Below are 20,689 nucleotides of genomic sequence, written 5' to 3'. Positions count from 1 at the left end.
TGCGTAATGAAGCTTCGGACGTCACTGGTCACGTGACTTTTGCCAATCGAAGCACGCCTCGACACAGTGCTTCTGAACCAGTGTGTTGTTCTTTTCGACACACGCTCCGGAGCGTCAGCTTCAAGCGGGCCATCACTAGTTTTCAGTCCCTTTTGCTGTTTCTCCATTTGCATTTTGTGTTCAATAAACCACCTCACCTTCACTACTGCAATTAGATCCTCCTTTATTATTTCCCCACGGCTCACTCCACTCACCATGACACAAACAGAAACAAAACAGCTACAAAACCCCTTTGTTTTGGAGTTGCATGTCTTTCTTGGTTGTTTTTGTGATCTTCCCAAAGATGGACCTGATGAGCAAATCAGCTCAAATGTCTTCAGATTCAATTCAATTCAGCTCAGTTTTATTTATATAGCGCTAAATCACAAAATCAGTCCCCTCAAGTAGCTTTGTATTATACGGTAGACCTTACAATAATACATGCAGAGACCGGTTGGGGAAGGAAGACAGAATAAAAGACATGCTGTGGACGAGAGCTGGAGATTAATAACAACTATGAATCAGTGCAGAGAGGTCTATTAACATATAGTGAGTAAGAAATGTGAATGCATGGGAATCTCCCAGCAGCATCCCCCTTTTGCAGCATAACAAAGGGAGGATTCGGGGTCACCTGATCCAGGCCTAACTGATTCAGCCCTAGCCTGAATCACACATGGTTTACTATTTCTACTGTTATATTTCTATGAAAAGTTCTTCTTCATGTCCATTTAACCAAACTGTGATTTCTTCCACAGGTGGTGCAAAGCTTCTGTAAACTCCAATCATCAACACAGCGCCATGCTGGAGAGAAAACGCAAAGCTACAAACTTCCTCCTCACATCAGAGTTGGACGAGGAGATGACAGACACCACTGAGTGGATGGAGGCCTGGAAGGCTCCAAGAGGATGGTTTAAGGTAGAGGAGGAGGAAACAGAGGAGGAGGAGGAAGCAGAAGAAATATATGTCAAAGGGGAGGAGGATGATGAAGGAGTGAATAATGAGGACGGAGATATGGATGAGGAAGAGGAGGATGGAAATCTGGATGGTGTGGAGGAGGATGAAGGAGTTGAAGAGGAGGAAGCTTTCAATAAAAATAATGTGGACAAAAAACTAGAAAAGGAGAGAAAAATAGAAATAGTTATAGAAAAGAAAGAAAAAGCCCTTAACAAGAAGGCTGAAGATGATGAGGATGATGAGGAAGAAGATGAAGGAGTGGATGAAAATGAGGAGGAGGAGGAAGAGGAAGAAGAGTATGAAGATACTGACAACAAGAAGGAGGGCAAGGAAGAAGACAATGAAGAGGAACAGGATGAAGATGGTGGAAGGGAGGATGGAAACAAAAAAGGCAATCAAAAAGATGACAATGAAACAGATAACGATGAGGAGGAGAAAGAAGAGGAGGAGGTGGAGGAAGGGGATGAAAAAACTAAGGTAGAGAAGCAGGAAAAAGACACAAATGAAAATGATGAGGGTGAAGTAGAAGAGGAAGAGCAGGACAGTGAATTGAATGAAGATGAAAGGGATGACAAAGTGGAAAAGCTGAATGAGGAAGGCACAGACGAAGAGGAGGAAGTGAATGCAGAAATAAAGGAAGAAGAGGAGGAGGAAGACATAGAAGATGAGGAAGAGGAGAACAAGAATGGCATAAATGAGGAGAAAGGAAACCATGATGGTGGCAGGGATGAAGATGCAGAGGTAGATGAGGAAGACGAGGAAGATGAAGATTATAATAACAATGATGATGAAACAAATGTATGTGAAAAAGAAAAATACAAAGAGATGGACAAGAAAGATAAAGGTGGAGAAGAAGAAGAAGAGGAGGAGGAAAAAGCAGAATCAAAAGAAGGAAAAGAAGAAGAAGCAAAAGAAAAAGAAGAAGATGAAGATGAAGAAGAAGCAAAAGAAGGTGAGGAAGAAGAAGAAGAAGAAGAGGAAGAAGAAGAAGAAGAAGAAGCAGAAGAAGAAGAAGAAGCAAAAGAAGGTGAGGAAGAAGAAGAAAAAGAAGAAGCAGACGAAGAAGAAGAAGGAAAAGAAAAAGAAGAAGATGAAGAAGAAGAAGAAGAAGGAGAGGAAGAAGAAGAAGAAAAAGGAGAAGGTGGTGGGGATGAAAAAAATGAAACAGAAAGAAATAAGAGTAGTAGGGTTAATGTAGATAAGGAGGAAGATGAAAAAGATGAAGATGATGACAAAGCTGATGAAGATGAAGAAGAGGATGATGTGCAAAAGAATGAAGGCAATAATGTAGATAGCGAGGATGAAGAAGAAGAGAAGGAAGAAGAGGATGAAGCAGACAACGACCAGGAGAGTGATGAGGATGGTAAAGACAGAGAGGAGAATGAAAATGTTGACGAGGAGGAAGGTGGTGTAATATTAGAGAAAGATGAAGAAGAAATTAAAGAGAATGACAAAAAAGCTGACCATCACAAGGATGAGGAAGAGGAGGAGGAGGATGAAGAGAAGGAGGCTGGTGAGAAAGAAAATGAAGCAGAGGTTATAGTAGAGAAAAACACAGAAGAAGAAAAGAAGGTGAAGAAGTCACAGAAAAGAATGAAACATAAGCCCGATGTCCCGCTCCATCTGCAGTTCCACAAACTGAACGCCTGCTTTCCCTCCTGGAAGCAGTCATGGATGGTGGCAGTAGCTCACAGAGGAGGTTGTGATGCTGAGGATGAGGCTTACGAAGAGGGTGAGGAATCAGAATTGAGAGCTTGGAAGGACTCATGGAGGATTTGTCGCTATAGAAAGCCAGATGATGATGACGTGGTGTGTTTCTCTATGGAGCACCGGAGTCAGCGGTATATGGGACTGACGCATGAAGAAGACAGCATGCCAAACAGTGAGTGGACTCTGAGCTGGAAAATGAACAAAGAAAAAGATGAAGAAGAAGAAGAAGAAGAAGAAGAAGAAGAAGAAGAAGAAGAAGAAGAAGAAGAAGAAGAAAGTTAAAATTTTCTGAGAGGGGAAATTAGAAGTGCTGGGTATTATTTATACCTGATATGAACTAAATGTGTCAAAAGCTGGGATTGTCATGTCTTATTTCAGATGCTGACCAGAGATACTTTTAATCCAAACTTCTGTTCTGCATGTTTAGGTTTAGGCTAGGCTACTGGAAAACTGCAAAAAGATATTTATTTCAACTGTTGATGCCGTCAACAACCTCACATGCCCAGAAGGAAGTAACTAATACAGTTAGCAACATGTCTGTGTTTACTTTAGGTCAGATTTGAAAACTACTGATGAGTCGTGATTTTTCTTTCTTTCTTTACGCTTCTTATATAGTTTGGTGCTGTTTTGTGATCCTTCTTGCTTGAGTGAATGTCAACAATGAAAAGTACAACGTTAGCATGACAATTAACGGTAGCTATGCAAGCTAGCCAACTCTCAGTCGGTAAAAACAATAGCATTTACATAAGCCCGGAAATCCACAGTTCATTATCAGTGGCTTTCAGCAAGAGTTCTCCAGGTTTTCTTAGGTCTTTGAGAGTTTTTCTTTTCAGTCATTTTCAGTCCATTCCTTTTCCTTCCCATTTTCAGAGAAATTATTTTTTGTTGTGTATTTGTTAAGCACGAGCCACTTAACACTGGCCACCTAACTCAATGGATAAAAGAGTGTAACCTATGCATAACAACTGAGCAAAGAACCAGTTTTAAAGCATTATTTTACAAAGTTTTTTTTGTTACAAAGACACATAATTTAATAAAACTCATGAAACAGTATTTCTGCACAAAACAAACAACTATTAATGAAAAACATGGCTTATATTGACATGGTGTGCAGAGTGTCCTTAACAACTTTCAGGAAACTGATCAAATGGAGGACAAAGAAGGTGCAGAAAATGAAAACAATATGTAACAGTATCTTTATCCAGTGTCCTGCATCTGGCATTTGATTCATCTCCTGTTTCCCAAAGTCCCATCAGAAGTGGTCTCAGTGGAAAGGTGGCTGTCAAGAAGCCATTCATACAGAGGGGAGACAGGGAGAAAGGCTGAGAAGTGCCAAATTACACAAGTACTGGACTAAAAATGCAGTGGTTGAAACAAAGATAAAGTGGTTGACAGCTTAAGAAGAATGTAGGAAAGGAGCCAAATGCCAGTTGGCCTCTTTACACTCAGCATTCGATGCTAAACTAATTTGATAAGTACACTCAGGGAGGATATCCTCCAGAAAGGCCAGCATAAATTTCACAATTTAACTTTTAAAAAAGTTATCCAGATCAAAAGCATAAAATGTTATGGGTTCTTCACTTGCTGATGCTCCAGAGCATCATTTGATTAAACTTTATAAAATCTTCATCTTTGACACTAGAAATTTGATATTAAAAATGATAACATACAAGGAAGTGTCCTGCTATAAGATTACATATTATTATTTTCATGTTTACAGTTATAGCTGCTTTTTCATCCTGTGTTACTAAATTTCTGCTAACTGCCTTCTACTGCTAGACTGTTTGTGTCATTAGACACCAAAGCTCTGAGGGTGTTGTGAAGATGTACAATTTACCCCACATCAAAACATAAAAATCAATAGCCAAGCAGTGAGCAGCTAATGGCTGTAATTGGTTAACACAATGTACTGACGGGGTAAAATATGAAGCACTTTAAGAGAGGTGACTGAGGTTTGTCTGATTTTTAAAGTAAGAAAATGTCATATTGGTGTTGTGTAGATGGAAGAGGCTGTGCAGAGATCAGTCTTAAACATTTATATGGTGATGTGCGTCTTTACTGCACTCTTTTATGATACAGTGAAGATCAAACTGCAACTTTTATTAAAGTTATAAACTGTGAATTTTACAGAAAAAAACTGCGTGTTTGTTTTCGCACAACTTATTCACACTTAATAGCACTACATAAGCACATTTTCAGTATTTTAGTTTCTTCCTGAGAGTGAGCGGTCAAGACTGATGTCAGTCTGGTTCATGTGTGCAGATCAAAATCTCTGTCTTTAGAAATTGAAATAAGTTTATCCAAAGTATTTTGAGAAATCATTAAAAGTAAAGGGTTAGGGTTAGAAAGAAAAAAGAAAGAAAGAAAGAAAGAAAGAAAGAAAGAAAGAAAGAAAGAAAGAAAGAAAGAAAAGAGAGACCCAAACTGAGTTCTAGTGTGGATTTAAATTGGATCTTGGATTTAAATTCAAATTCAAATTCAAATTCAAAATTTATTTGTCACATACACAGTACGATATGCAGTGAAATACTTAGACAACTGCTCGTGACCTAAAGAAAAAAAGACTATGAATAGGATAGGAAATAAATAGGAAAATTAAAATGAAGGGTAAATTTCACTAGGAAAGAATATATAAAATATAAAAATTAAAGTTAAAAATAAAATAACTGTACAACAAAATACACAATACACAAACACACAATATAGAAATGTATAAGAATATATGAAGAAATATAGAACAACAACAGCAGCTGTACAAGTACTAAATGGTAATTAAGAAATATAATGTCCAGGGTTGTGCAATCCACATGTGTAAGTGTCTTGTGTAGTGCAAATATGCTTAAAGTGATTTATTTAAGTGACTTAGTGATAAAGTGATTCGATTAGATGGCCACGCAGTGTAGTTGTGCAGTGGCCACTAGTGTAAACAAATGTCCAGAATGTCCAGTGTGTGTGTAAAAACCATATGTGTGGGTCAGTACTGTGTGGTGGTGTGATTGAGAGACCGTATCGCCTGCGGGATGAAGCTCCTCCTCAGTCTCTCTGTTTTGGTCTTCATGGAGCAGAATCGCTTTCCTGACCTCAACAGAGAGAACAGTCTGTTGTTGGGATGGCCGAGGTCCTTCACTTGGTCCAGCACCGCCTGCTGTAGATTGAGTGGAGCCTTTCTCATTATACCTTTAGACTGCATAACAAATGCATTACACTGCAAATGTGTTTTTGTGCTCAGGAGTAACATAGTTGAGTGTCCTTTGGGATTAGTGACTAGTGTTAAAGTTTTTGTTAGGTTTGTGCATCAGTGCATTCTCAAACAGAGAGCAAAATCAATTTATTGAATGTGTTTGGAAACTTTTGCTGTAACTTGTGATGGTACAAGAAATAACAAAAGCACAAACCCAGGTTGAGAAAAACACTCGTCTGCTTTCAGTTCTGTGCTGACTGTTCTTTATAAAGCAGGCACTAGAGGGAGATGTTGCTCTGTCTCCATGAGGTTCATCTGTATGTAGGACAGAGTACCTTGAACTCCTAATACTGTCTGGCTCGCCTCTGAAGTCTGTACAGGCCCAGCAGACAGTGCACAGAACACACCAGTGAGAGTGGAAAAGATAAATAAGCATAAATAATGTAGCGCTTAACATAATATTAGAAGGAAGTGATAAATAATGAACTCAATTTGGAGTAATAAGTAAAATATGTATCTCTTATTAGACTGCTGGTCAGTCTGGAATGGGTAAGATGGATAAAAGACTCTGAGACTCATATTAAACCTATAAATCACTTTCCGTGAATGGCCATTATTATCTCAAATAGAGACCAAATACTGTGAAACCGCCACAAGTGCAGTTTACAAAAAGGGTGTCCAATAATTCAGTGCTCTATTTTCTCTCTGGCTCCACAGCAGGAGATGGCTTCCACAGCTTCTCTTCATCATTTTATAATGATAAACTTGTAGCCTGCAAAGTTTCCCTCTACCCCTCCGAGTCTCCCTGCATTTTGTGAGCTTTCACATGCAGATTTCCTGTAGTGTTCAGATCAGGGCTTCCCCTCCTGCTGCTGACTCTCCTGCTGTGTATTAGCATGAGATCAGTCTGCATTGTGATGCTGCGCAGATTACAAAATACCCATTTCCACCTCTGATTGCCCCTCTGTCCTCAAAGTAGAGACAGATTAACAGAGGTGAGTGGAGTGGGGGTGGGGCAGAGCTGTAATACTGTTTTGGATAGTTTGGTTACTTCATCTGTGACCACCAGAACCAAAAAAAGATGCTTTATGTAATCTATGCGATATTTATTATTGATATATATTAGGAGTTTAGCTTTCATTATAATGACATTTGACTTGCAAGTGGAAAAAATGGCATTTTGTATTTATTAGGAGAACATAGAAGAAACTGTTACCTTTCAAATAAATAAATAAACTATATGAACTTCCTGGAAGTTAACCAAAAACTCAAATTCTTCTGCTCACCCTAGATTTGATGCCAGCTGTCATTGTGCATTTCAACTGATTTGTAGCTTTGTTGTCTGTGAGGTGACTGCTACTAGGAGGTCATTCAAATGAACTCATTCTGCAGTGTTTACAGTCTGTCTGTTAGCTTCTAATGCTAATACAGGCAACAAACTGAGCTTTTCTACTGCTGCTTTGCAAGTTAGATGAAACATGATGTCTGATTTGATCAGATTCATGTTGCTGTGTACAACTCAGACCCACAGAACAACTTGCATATTTGTGTGTTGATTCATATAAACTGTGTTTTTCTGACTATCTTGGGTCCACATACACATTGTAGCTCTTATTGTTGCTACTGGATTAGAGCAAAATTTAGATCAGAGAACAATTTGTGATACAGATGAATTTCTAGAAGGTATCTGAGGGAAAAAGTTGCCCACACATTGAGTACCATGTCTGGACATCCATATTGCTTCACTTTCTGGCTCTGATGGACTTGTTTTGGAGCTGAGTTACAGCCAGACTCATCATCATTTTCAAACTGTCTGATTACATACCATAGCCGGTCACCTTGTGCAGGTGACCCATATACTGGCTTTGAGTCCACCCCAGACCATTACCTGTGTGATCTTAGCAGGTGGGAAAGAAAAGTGAATGGACTTCTTTAAGTTTCTTGAAGATGTTTCGCCTCTCATCAAAGAAGCTCCTTAGATTACCATGACCTGGATGACAGAGAACCTTCACATTTTCTGTGTGTCATTCGCCCTCCCACTCTTTCCCGACACTACTGTCTGCACTGTCCCATCCAGTGAAGGCAAAAAGCCTTATGTTCTGAAAACTCAGCATCTTCCAAATCTTCTCTCTTTTCTAAAATCATAGACATAGACACCTCAGCTTCACTACTGGAACTTCAACACTATGCACTCCACACTGTATATAAATGCCACTTGTTTTGCACATATTCAACTCTGTATATTTTTATATATTTTATTTATTTATTTATTTTTACCATTTAATTTGTAAAATGTGTACACACACACACACACACACACACACACACACACACACACACACACACACACGCACGTAGGAAATATTTAGTATACACATCCAGAAATGCATACACTATTATATATTGTACATATATTTATTAGTTTCAGATGTAGCCATTCTTGTATTTGCTGGTTTGTGTTGTTGTGTTTGCACATTTCTGTTGCTTGTGGGGCTCGCACACAAGAATTTCACTCGCATGTGCTGTGCCAGTGTGCCTGCACATGCGATGTGACAATAAAAGTGATTTGATTTGATTTGATTTGATTTGAAATCACTGAGGTTATTTAAATGAATTTTTTTTTTCACCATTTGGGATATTTTTGGCATTTGTTGCTCCATTAAGTTGGTGGCAAACATTTTGTGATCTAAGTGTGGACAAATATTATTGCACAGAAATGACATAAACAGCTATTTAAAAAAAGATTAAATTGAGATTAAATGCACCAAAACGCAGAGCAGAAAAAAAACAGTGTGCAGAACTTAGAGCCATATGACTGTTGCTGTTTACACTCTCACTGAATACGCCTCACCCACCGGCCACCGAAACCATTCATCACAATGCAAGCAGAGTTTTTGAGAAGAAATCAGAACATCTGTTTAAGCATTTACCCCTGGATAAATGAATAGTTCATGACTAATAATACAGCCATTCTTTGCAATTAAATTTAATGCTGTGATTTTGGTTTTTGGGCATGGAGTGGTTTTAAGTTGTTTTATTTTGTACATTTACCAAATTACATTTAGGAGAACCTGGAATTATTCACCAAATTATTTAAAAGTACTAGAAAACCCATAAAATAAAACGTATTAAAAAGGTATTTTACTCCCAAAAATCAGCAGCTGAAAGTTAAGTATCTTACTATACCAAGAACAGATTTCTGTTTTCTATATGTTTGTTTCTGCTTAAGAAAGTGTGATACAGAAGTGTGTGTGTGTGTGTGTGTGTGTGTGTGTGTGTGTGTGTGTGTGTGTGTGTGTGTGTGTGTGTGTGTGTGTGTGTGTGTTCTTGTTGTGCACTGAGGAAAGTTTCAGTTTAGGTGGATTTCCTTTCAGGAGCAGGGTCATTAACATGTGAAGGTGAGGTTAATATGCATATTTACAGGGTGAGAGAGTGGGGGATGTCAGCGAGAGAGGTGGAGGAAACAAAGAAAGAAAGAAGGCCTGTGAGGTTTTATATGAGCAAGGAATTGAATCTACTGAACCACAGATGGTTAAAAGTACTTTGATCTTTTAATTCTTTAATGCCTCAATGTCAGCTTCCCAAAAACCGCTGAAAAATCATTATATACTAATATTTTTTCCACTTTAAATAAATTTTAAACCTTTAAAATCAGTTATTAAGTCACCCTAGTAATAGTAATATTCTCTTAGACATTAACCCCTAAACTAAAAGGCTTTTATCTATATGTTATGTTTTTATCAAGTTAAACTGAAGAATCTTTATGTGCACCTGTCTTTATGTCCTGGTGACCATCCAAATAAAGTCAATAAAAAAACAAACATTTTCAGCAACACCTGAAAAACTTCAAAAAGTTTTCATTTAGTTACTTCCTCTCATATTATTTTAGCCATAAACGTTCCTTTTGTTCAAATATAAGGTGAGGTTTTATTTGAACAATTACAGGAGCTTGCTACTCTGCAGATTTCTTTTTTTAGGAGATAAATTTTATGTTTGTGGTAATTTAATCTTTCTTTTTCCAGTATTCTTTTCATTTTTTTTTTAAAATCACCACCAGTATAAAAACCACTGGGCTCATTTTATACCCAGTGTAGAACAGATGAGAGATTCTGGCTCTCCAAAATTTTCTTTCTTTGTGCAGCATGTGAAGCATTTTACAAAACCCATTTCCACATGAAGTAGCTTTGAGTGAATTGCTGTACTTTTCTTGACATACGTGGGTAAGAACCATCTAATTCTTCTTCTTCCATCCAAAGCTCAGCAAACAAAACCAATTACCTGATAACTAAATTAGGAAACACGTTATTTTTCTGGGCCACCAGAACAGCTTTCAGCCAGTTCCCAATATTGTTGATTCCACCTTCACCTCCACCTCCACCCAGACGGCCGTGAGGGGGCGTGGCTTCCGGATCCCTCCCCCCTTGCAGGAGAATCACCTGGACAGAAGATAAGTTTTAGAGACACAAAACTGCGAGGGGGAGACTCAGGCCGGAGGAGGATTCACTAGATTCTTATACGGCGTTTTCGCTTTTATGAAGTTTTTAAAGCGGAGTTTTTAAAATATATTTTGGAGTAGCACCTGCTCAGGTTCTCAGCGTCTGAGTTGGTTTTATGTCTATGGATACTTTTCTCTGACTTCTGGAGCTACAAACGTAAACTTCAGGGAATTTTTTTCGACCTTCGGCTATTCGCGGTTTTATTGTACTTTTTCCTCCACTGTGAGTTGAAGAACGGCCAAGAAATCAAGGTGGTTTGGAGTTTTTACTATTTAAATTTTTTTTCACCACTTCGCTAAAATGAATTGGAAGGAGATGCTCAAGTAAGTCCAAATGACTCTCTGTGAAAATAGCTCTGTTTTTTTGTTTTGTTTTGTTTTTTTAAATACTTGTTTTAAACCAAATGTATCTGTTTCCAGGTTTGTGCTCTGCGCCTTCATGTGTGTCCAGTCTGCTGCTGCTGTGTCTGCTTCAGGTCTGATCATCACACTCAACATACGGTCATCTGTGCTTGTTTGTCTGTTTTTTGTTTCTAATAAGAACCAAAATGTCACAATTAATTGGAAAATTCCACAATTACAAACTGTTGCTAAATTCTGACCCCTGCAGTGCGGGAATCTGGTGGCTCTATGATGCAGTAGGGGTCATGTTGTTGCCGTGCTTTGGAGTCACTTGTCTAGTTCCGGTCTCTGGGACTCTGGGCCGAGTTCCATTTATGATTTAGGGCCAACAAAAAACTTTTTTTTTCTTTTAAGTTGGTGTAAGATATAATTGGTCACCACCACAGGTCCCTTCTCCCTTAAACTGCCTATACTGATTGCTGAGTCTAGAATAGAATATAAGAGAAAAAAATGGAATAGAGTGGAATAGCCCTGTGGAATGCACACACAGATGTAGACAGAAGGGGGAGACGAACCCCAAAAACCAATGAAGGAAAGAATTCAACAGTTACCTGGAATAGCCCTCCAAATAGATTTTTGGACTGATTGTGTACACCACCACCATCAGATCACCAAATTAGAAAATTGAGAAGAATGGTGTTTCCTAATGTCAGTAGACTGCAGAGACTTGGGATGCAGAGCTGTAGCGCTTTACTCAGACATTTATTTAACTGTTTTCTTCCATTAATTTGTCATCAGTTCCTATATGGCCGCATGATTCAGAATATTAATTCATGTGATACAAATATGAGCTCCTGGTGATCAAAAATGTTTGGGGGGAGGGTTTTATTTGTGCAGCTTGTTAAGCCATGCCTTACTAACATCACAAGTTGTACCACTTCATAAAGCAGCTCAAACTGTGTATTGTGTTGTCAGTGAACAGTGGCAGTATTTGAACAGCATGTTTGAATGTTGTTATAATTGATTTTAATCGGCTGGGGTTGTAGCTGCTAGAGCACAGAACACCCACAGTGACTTTTAATGTTTCATGTAAACAGTAACTCTTAGAGCACAATCAGCATTAAAATGTTGAACTCAAATGAAAGCGTGTATTTTACTGCCCTGTGCGTGAAATCATCACTTTAACAGTTTTCTGCAGCGTGAATCTGTTTTATTGGCAACAGTTTTGAGTTTTACTGTTGTGTTTTCTATAATAGCATTTTTTTAATTGGAGTAGATGGTACTCGTGGGGATCATTTTATACAGAAGAACTGCATGATGTGTAAAATTCCTCTTTATTTGAATGTGCCCAAAGCGGAGAGCCCAGTTTAAAAGAGAAAGTTGATAATCACTGTCGTGGTACCCTTTATCTCTGACTGGGGTTTTAGGTTTTGTTGAGTCAGCTAACACAAAGAAGCCTGGTTGTAGTGAACTTCTTTGTCAGGAGGGTTGATGCTTGTTTTCACTTCAGTTTGTAACGTTATGTTGATGTTAGTGGGACTTCAGTCAGACCAATACCCCACAATCTCCTTTGATTTGATTTTATGGGTCAGTTTCTTTGGCTCACATTTGCCTTTGCTCTGTGTGACATTTAAAATTTGTTGCGTTTCTCTTTTGCAGGTTGCAAAGGAGACAAATGCAGTACTCAAGGCACCTTCCCTACAATGCCCACTCTTCCTTCCTCCTCTGTTACCTCTTCTCCTTCACTTCCAGTAACTTCATCTCTTTCCTCCTCCATTTCCTCTCCTCCTTCAAGCTCTGCTTCCTCTTCTTCTTCTTCTTTGGCGAAATCCTTACAGACCTCCCAGGACTTCCTGGGTCAGTTTACCCAGGTGAGGTCACCAAACAACGGGGACCGTAAACACCGTGACGCTAGCGCCGTACTGCCCTTCATCGGCCTGACCAGCAGTAAGTTCACACTTCGGTAATGCACACACAGATGTAGACAGAAGGGGGAGACGAACCCCAAAAACCAATGAAGGAAAGAATTCAGCAGTTTACCTAAAACAGTTTACCTGATGCTGTTCCATAATTTTCCCCAGGATTTCTTTTTTGTAATGCATTTAAGATATATTTCCAGTTGCTCAGAAAGTTTTGTTGTCTTATGCTGTCATATACCTTCAAATAAAACATCATATGAAAAACTGTGAAAACAAAACTGGTAATCGGCAACATCATCTATTCAGATTAAATAAAGTCTTTGATTAAAGGGCCAATTGTTTAAAATAAAAACAGTATATTCTCTCTTCTGATTTAAGTGAGAGCTTTTAAAATAAAATGAATTTAAATGAATTTTCATTGTTACCCATCCAAATAGATACTAAAACAAACCCCTTAATTAAAAGGTGTGGTTGTGTGGGCCGTTGTTGGTTCACTTCTAGTGTTTTTCTGCCATTTTCGGAGGTTTGTTCAGACTCTCTGTGTTTGCTGATGTGAAGCAGAGGATCACAGGAATGTGCTGCCAGCTGGAGACTCTGGTTTATCTCACAGATACCGATACAGTAAAAAAAGAAATGCTTGACCTGAGGTCTGAGGGCACAGCAGTGGCACCCCGAACAACAAATTAAAACACAAAATAAGTCTTACTATACTAAAAATAAATCTTACAAAATTTAAAATCAGAAAGTCTAAGTTCATCTGTTAAAGGAAAACTCCATGAAAGACAATCAGAAAAACGAAGACACAAGAAAGTTTTATATATTGAGTATAATTAATGATACTGGACTGAATACCTGTAATGGAGCTTGCAGGTCATATAGACAGATTTACCTGGACAAATATGAAATGCATACATAAGGTTTGGTGTTCATATGAAAAAGGCATATCCCTAATGGCTCTGCAGACACAAGCTCCATATTCTGTATCTAATTCTTACAAAATATTGAAGAAAATAGTATAGATCCCCAATGTGCCCAGCTCTTGTACAGTTATGTAGAGTTGCTTACTTCAACATATTTGCTGGCAGAAACGTTAAAATAATCATTCTATAAGATACTTTAGATTAAGACTATATTCACACTTATAATTGCAAGCACTCATTTAATCACACTTTTGTTGCTTTTGTTGTTCCTTTCTCACTTAAAATGATCAATATTTCTAAAAAGCTCATGTAAGAGATGATCAGCTCTGTAAAGACCTCCATTACTAATTACAGGACTGTTAATTCTTCTGTATAGTTGCTACAGAAGTAGCAGAGAAACACAGTTTTGAGATGGGACACATTCCTGCCTTCATACATGGAAAGCATAAAGGTGGTAAGAGCAGTAGCAGGGTGCCCTTAGATGTTAGAGATAACAGCAGACCGCCAGGATATTGGTAAGATCAGAAACAGAGGAGCTGGCGTGGAGGTGGTCTGCAAAGTGACTTACAGATACAGGAGGAATTGGATGCAGGTTAGATTTTAAATGACCTGGATGGATTTGTTGTTGGTTCCCATTTAAATATCTGTTTTTGTTGGGTTTTTTGAGGTGCTGAACAGAGTCGAAGCTGCTGTAAGAATGGAGGAACCTGCATCTTGGGCAGCTTCTGTGCCTGCCCTCCATATTTCACCGGGAGAACCTGCGAGTATGACCAACGAATCAGGTAAACCCGAATACAAAAATATTAGACGTGTGCTCCTGTATAATGCTCTACTTACTCTAAAATGCAAATTAATATTGACTATACTGGTTGAGCCAACTTGGTCTAATCTAACTTAGACTTTGAGAATATGTCTTCATTGTCTCTGACTGTTTTATGACCAGAAATTATCACCAATATGGTTCTTATGTCACTGGTTTAAAAAATCGTAAATATCTTAAAGAATCAAGTGCTTGGGAGTGGTTTTAATTTCGGTCATCTGTGTGCAGGACCTGTGGTTTGATTCCTCACGGCGAGTGGGTTCAAAAGGGCTGCTCCTACTGCCGCTGTGGTTATGGCACGCTGCACTGCTTCGCCAAAGTCTTCCATAAAGATTGTGGTAAGATCCAATGAGGACTAAATAGAGACTTGCTGCAGTTCAGACCAGGTTTAGCTTTTTTTCAGAATCTAGAGGGCCCGCGTGTCTTGACTGTATTTGTATATTTCCATGTGGTTCATTCAGTCCTTTAGATGTATGATCAGGTAAGCGAGGGCTATTTTTGTTTCTGTGTGGATGAGCTGTTGATGGCCATCAGACAGTTTGAAAACTGTCGTTCACACTTTTTCAGACTGGCAACAAAAACAATTCCCTTCAAGTGTAAGTGTCGTATTCAAACTCGCACCCCACCCACTCATTTACAACTCAAGGCAATGGATTCTTCAGCACAAACAATGACAACGTGTAAGCACTTTTAAGATAAAGCTTATCCAACATTTGTTTTGAGGTATGAGTAGCTGCAGCTTTTTGAGTGATTATTTTATTTATCATGAGCTCCATTATTTCAAAATTCCTTAGCCAACTTTCTAAATAGCCTAAAGCCAACACTTTGGATAAATTGGCCTATCATTGCTGAACATACAGACATCCTAAATCTTCTAATCTAAGAATTGTGCAGTTTTCCAGCTCTTTTTGCTGATAGCACCTCATGCCTTTTCTGCAAGTATCTGCTTTTTTTCCCCCTCCTGAAATGTTTTTAGTATTAAAAGCAGAAAATATATTTGTTGGTTCTTTAGCCCGTCAGTAGTACAATCCACTCTTCATCTTTTTTTCTAACACAAGAAATAACAAAGGAGACACCGTGCAGTACAAAGCCAGGTTTGGGTGAAAAGTAAAGTGACCATGCTGTGTGTAAGATGAGCCCTCTTGAGAGAAAATGTGTTTTTTCTGCAATAAACAGGGCCTTAAAAAATAACCAACTACAGAACATAAAATAAGGCCATAAAACAGTTAGTGAAAAGGCTTTTGAGACACAGAATGATAACAAATCATAACTTTAATTCTACTCAAAATGACAGTTTTCCTGTTTCTGTTTTCCAGATGATTCTGATGAGGTGCGCTGGTATCGTTCATCGGCTGTCAGGATGATTCCCACTGGCTGCTTCTTCTTCTATCTGATCCTGCTTTCTCCTTTGTATTTCTTCATCTGATGCCTTGAAACACCTGGATTTATGTGAAACTGTGTCTTAGCCTCAGCAGGATATTTTTGAAAGCTTGAAATCAGAAGTGAGTCCTTAACAGAAACAGATTTTCTGAAATCTATCATTTTGCATCCAGAAGGAAAAGACACACTTTGAACTGTAGCTGGACTGGACTGTGTCCTGATTTATGGGGACTCTTTTTTTTTTAATTTTTTTATGCTGTGGTTTATAGGGATCCACAGGCCACCCTGTCCCCTAACCAGATCTATTTATACCCCCTTCTCGTGTGAGCACTAAGAGCTCAGTAGACTTAACCTTTCTCTTTCAATGTGAATATTTTGAAGGATTTGCTGAATTCCCAGGTTAACGTGATTCAACCCAAAAGACCCAACATACAGCCAACATAATTCTCCCAATTAAAATGTTCAATATATCATTCAGAACTTCTTCTCGTTCAGACAAACCATGTACCCCTATTTCTTTGTTTCTATACCCATATATGTGTCAGATGTCTTGAAGAAGAAATGAAATATGTGAAGGAAGCTGTACATAAGATTTTTATGCAAAATATAATTTTTTCTTTGGTAATTTTAGGATCTCTTACTAAACACTAGATTTTTTTCTCTTTGTAAAAGATGATACAGAGTTTCTGTTTTTTACACTTTGTGCAAAAAGACAGAAGACACCAACTCAGCCAGTGTGACATTTTGTCCTTAAATATAAACATGTACGCACTGTGTTTATTAAAGATTTACAGTACTGTGCCACTGATGGTGTCTGTATGGTGAGAAAATTGCTTTGTCTTCATTTAAACTATAACACTCAGTTTACCAAATTAATATGATTGCATTGCAGTTTTTCCTTTCGTTCCATCTCTGTGACTCTATTATCTGTAGGTATTTTCAGAAGGAGCTGTTGTCTCCCTGCCTGTTATCTCCAGAGTTTATTGATGAGGTTAGGATTGATTATCTGCTGCTCTCTTATCTTAAACAAACACATCAGCTGTTGTTCTGTAGTCTGTCGCCCTGCCAGCTGCTACAGATCACAGCTATAATTAACAGGCAGAGTAAAAAATAATTTATATCAAAGTTAAACAATCATTACAGTATCTGTCTGCCTTGGAAGCTATAAAAATAAACTCTTCATTAAAAAAAAAAAGAAAAAAAAAAGAGGTCTCATTGAACAAGACTGTCCTCCCTTGGAAAAAAAAACAATGTTGTGTTGTTTGTGCAAACTCTTATTACAACACACAGCTGTTGTTTGTTTTTTTTTTTGTTTTTTTTAAAAAAGATAAGTGACCTTTAGAGGTTGTGTGAAAAGGGGCTGCTGGTGATGTGGCATCCAGGAGGCACAATGAAGCACCCTGGTGAATTCAGCTTAGTGCTTTAGTGTTGTAAACCTACCCAAAACAAATCCCAACAGCAAGTTAAAGGGGAACTTGAAAATCAGGTGTTTGTGCAACCAGCAACATGTCTACCTCGTAATAACAACTTTCTCTGTAACCCTGGGAGGTCTTAGTTATCAGTTAGATAAGGAGTAACCCCTAGATAAATATGTGCTAAAGGAGTATTTTAAAAAACATGTTTGTATTGTTCTCTGACTGACAGCTTAGGCTTATTCTTGGTTACTTAAACACTCCAGGGATACAGTGGGAATATTTCCAAATTTAATTTCACAAACTGTTTCATGGAGAGTAAACATAAAAGAGAATGTGTGTGTGTGTGTGTGTGTGTGTATATATATATATATATATATATATATATATACACATACATAAACATGTGTGTATATGTATTACTGATATATCACTATGAAACATTGTCTATTTAATACAATATAACCTCAAATGCTTACTTAAACCTATATTAAACTGGTGGACATGGACAGCTGGAGACCTGTTACACTCTTTTGACATGTGAAGTCTGCAGCCTGGGGAGCACGGGTAGCTGTTGCATTACAGTGTTAAGTCCGTGCAGTATCAGAAAACAAGCCGGCATGTGGACATCTACGTGGATTCTTGCAATAACTGTTTGATGATGAAAATTACATCACTGGGATCTGAGCGGACCCACGGATGCAGAAAGTATAATGCCTGCTTTAGATAAATGTCAGTCTGAAGTTTGTTGCCACCAAAGGGCTGTGACCGCTGTGATAAAAGGAGACCTATTCACATAATGTGCTCCATTTTTTAGTTTCTTCATTAGTGATTTTATATTCTTGGTTTGTACTACATTAGATTTATGGTTTAAAATCATTTCTGTCTTAAACTGTCTGTGGTGTAGCTTCTTAAATCATGTCTTGTCTCCCACAAGCCATTTTTAAGACAACTTTCTTTTGATTGGCTGCTTCTAAAGAAATGTAATAAGGGAGGGGCTTCTGTGCTCACAGCAGATGATATCTGCACTCACTGACATCATGCAGTACAAAGAGTAGAAAGAACTGTGTGAAATTGAGCTTTGGGAGCAGAGTTTTATCAACAAGGTTTACTGAAAAAAGCTGCATTTATACATTGGTGATAAGAGAATCCAACATTTAATTATTTTTTTTAACAAAGTGATTCAGGCAAAATTTCTCTCCTAGTCTGATTAAATCTTGCAGTTATAGTTCTGTTGGACAGACCAGAGTTAATGGGTTCTGTGGGTGTTTTGGGGCGAGGGGGCAGGGGGCACCCCTTCTTACTAGCATTCATTGAGCCACAGTAAACAACTACACTGTAACATAATTATGCAGATGACAATATCACCATCCTAATTCACCAGGTGACAACTGCTCCATAGATTATCTCCGCAAGGGACAAATAAAAGGGATGTGCCTGAAACACCTCTGCTAGATGCAGATAAAACCAATAATTTAGCTGAAAAAGAAGAAAAATGGTGAGCGTTAACACTTACCTGGACTGTGCTCTCTGAAAATCTGAGACCTGTCAGAGATCATGATGTAATCCTGAAATCAGAGATAAATTGGTTACAAAGTCTGTCATCTGAAAAAGAAAGCGAATCAAAAGATATATGCCCATGCAGAAATGAGAGAAGCTTTTCCTATCCAAAAGCATCAATAGTCTGGTCTCCTAGAAAGCAGAGTCACAACAAAGAACAAAGAAAAATGAACATATAACAGAATTTCTTAGGTCTCTGCACTGCTTCAAATGTGTCAGAGCAGAGATTGAAATCCTGCTTCTTGTCTATAAATCTTGCAAGCAGTGGCTCGGGTCTTCTGAGGCACTGCTTGGTAAATGAGAAAACTTAAAGAGCTACAGTTTGAGCTGGATTCCCGGGCAATTCAAGGTGAACCTCTCCTCTTTATAGTACAAAATAATGCTGTTTTGGCCAAACTGCTGGGGTGTGTCAATTAGGCACAGGGTCTCCATGGTGCATGGGATTTAATGAAAGCGACGTTCGTCTGTCACATCCTTCTTTAATGTCTGCTCAGTTGATAATCATGAGATGTCTGACGCCACTGCCCCTCGAGCCTCTTAATGCAAACTTCGTATTCCTCAATTGTTCTCTCTTAAGGCCTTCTGTATGAGAGCATAGAGAAGCTGACAAAAGAGAACTGTGTGTCAAACTGTGCTGAGAACGCGTTGCCTCTGCTCACTTCTCTTTCATGTTTCATGCAGCTCATTTGCAACTTTTGCATGTTGTAAACTTTGTCCCCTTGATCATGTGGTTCGTTACTGTTCCCTCTCTCCTGTGCATCTTTGCTGATATCTCTGGCTCTGGTTCTTGTTTTGCAGGGACTGACCTCACCACCCTGCACAATGTTTATTGTTTCTAATTCTCACTGCTCGTCTTTCCTCCTTTCACTCTCCTTTTACCACAGCCACTCGAGGCCATCAGATGTCCTCCCTCAGCCTGTTTCTCTTAAAGGTTTCTCACTCTTAAAAGGAGTTTTTTCCTCCTATCGTTGCCATGGGATTACAAACATTCAGTTTGTAATCCAGTTGAAATCTCAACCGAACTATGTAAAGCTCTGTGAGATTAGTTATTTTCATTATTTGAAAACTCCACTGACTTTAAAATCTGCTTAGTTTATTTCCTCGACTGCAAGCCTGTCTATAGGTAGCTGCTTTTACTTATCCTCCAGTTTAAATGATGGGGTACAAAATGCCACTTAAAAGGAAAACGAGGAGAGAAAGAACACGGATGTCAGGGCTTTTGTCAAGAAGCAGAGGAGGTTTCATAGTTTAATCCCATGGTAATCTGAGTGTAATCTCTCCTTTGTTATCTGGACTACTCCAAAGAAAAATGTGTCTAAAGTAAGTCTTCCAACTGGAGGAAGAAAAAACTACTGGAAAATGTGATTTCCCAAGCAAAGACCTTCTCAGACATTCAGCTTTGTTTCTATCTCTGGGCAGATCTCTGGTGGAGCTTTCAGTCTAAACTGATGTGCATTCTGGATCCTGTGAAAATTAATGTTGATGTTCTGTTTGTTGATCCCCTCTGAGAAAAGGTTAAAGGGATTGGACCAGATTTAAGCAGCTCTGAGTGGAGCGAGGGGGTCTGAACAGAGGAGGAGCAGCAGGAGGGAAGAGCGGGGATTAAAGGGGGATGTGAAAGAGAAGAGGAATGCTTAATGTCTTTATACCACTTTTCCATGTTCTCCTGTGACTTTAGTGCATTAATGCTCATGTATTGTTACATAAAGCCGATGTGCAAGATTCAGAAAAGGTTTTATAATCTAGTTTCTGAGCTGAGTAAACAACTTGGAAAAGGGAGAGTGGAGAGATAAATGTAATGAGGAGGAAACTGTGGTGAGCTTCTTATCTCTCCAGGTTCCTCAAACAACAGCTTTATTTGCTGATAGCAGCACTGCAGATAACGGCATTAACAGACACATTTGTATTTCTGTGCTCCTGGAGACTCTACGTGACACTACTTCAATCACAAGGACAA

At 38.6% G+C, this 20,689-nt stretch overlaps 2 protein-coding genes across 2 annotated transcripts in view; both read left to right on the top strand.

Annotated features, from left to right (window-relative positions):
• Positions 1-3,104, top strand: part of LOC102211741 (golgin subfamily A member 6-like protein 22) — a 9,969-nt gene extending 6,865 nt beyond the window's left edge. The window contains exons 6-10 of the mRNA XM_013908885.1: positions 795-1,104; positions 1,270-1,611; positions 2,266-2,529; positions 2,623-2,875; positions 3,082-3,104. Of these exons, the coding sequence (XP_013764339.1) occupies positions 795-1,104; positions 1,270-1,611; positions 2,266-2,529; positions 2,623-2,875; positions 3,082-3,104 (1,192 nt within the window). The remainder of the gene's footprint in view (positions 1-794; positions 1,105-1,269; positions 1,612-2,265; positions 2,530-2,622; positions 2,876-3,081) is intronic.
• Positions 3,105-9,916: 6,812 nt separating this feature from the next.
• Positions 9,917-16,786, top strand: tdgf1 (teratocarcinoma-derived growth factor 1). The gene is made up of 6 exons (XM_005725487.2): positions 9,917-10,703; positions 10,800-10,855; positions 12,381-12,668; positions 14,228-14,342; positions 14,609-14,718; positions 15,697-16,786. The coding sequence occupies exons 1-6, from the start codon at positions 10,681-10,683 to the stop codon at positions 15,804-15,806; spliced, it is 702 nt and encodes a 233-aa protein (XP_005725544.1). The 5' UTR covers positions 9,917-10,680; the 3' UTR covers positions 15,807-16,786.
• Positions 16,787-20,689: the final 3,903 nt, after the last annotated feature.

Source organism: Pundamilia nyererei, unplaced genomic scaffold (genome assembly GCF_000239375.1).
Source record: "Pundamilia nyererei isolate P.nyererei 1_Seehausen unplaced genomic scaffold, PunNye1.0 scaffold00016, whole genome shotgun sequence".
Lineage (NCBI taxonomy): Eukaryota > Metazoa > Chordata > Actinopteri > Cichliformes > Cichlidae > Pundamilia > Pundamilia nyererei.
The sequence above is the reverse complement of the archived record's forward strand: the minus strand, read 5'-3'. Positions and strand labels throughout refer to the sequence as shown.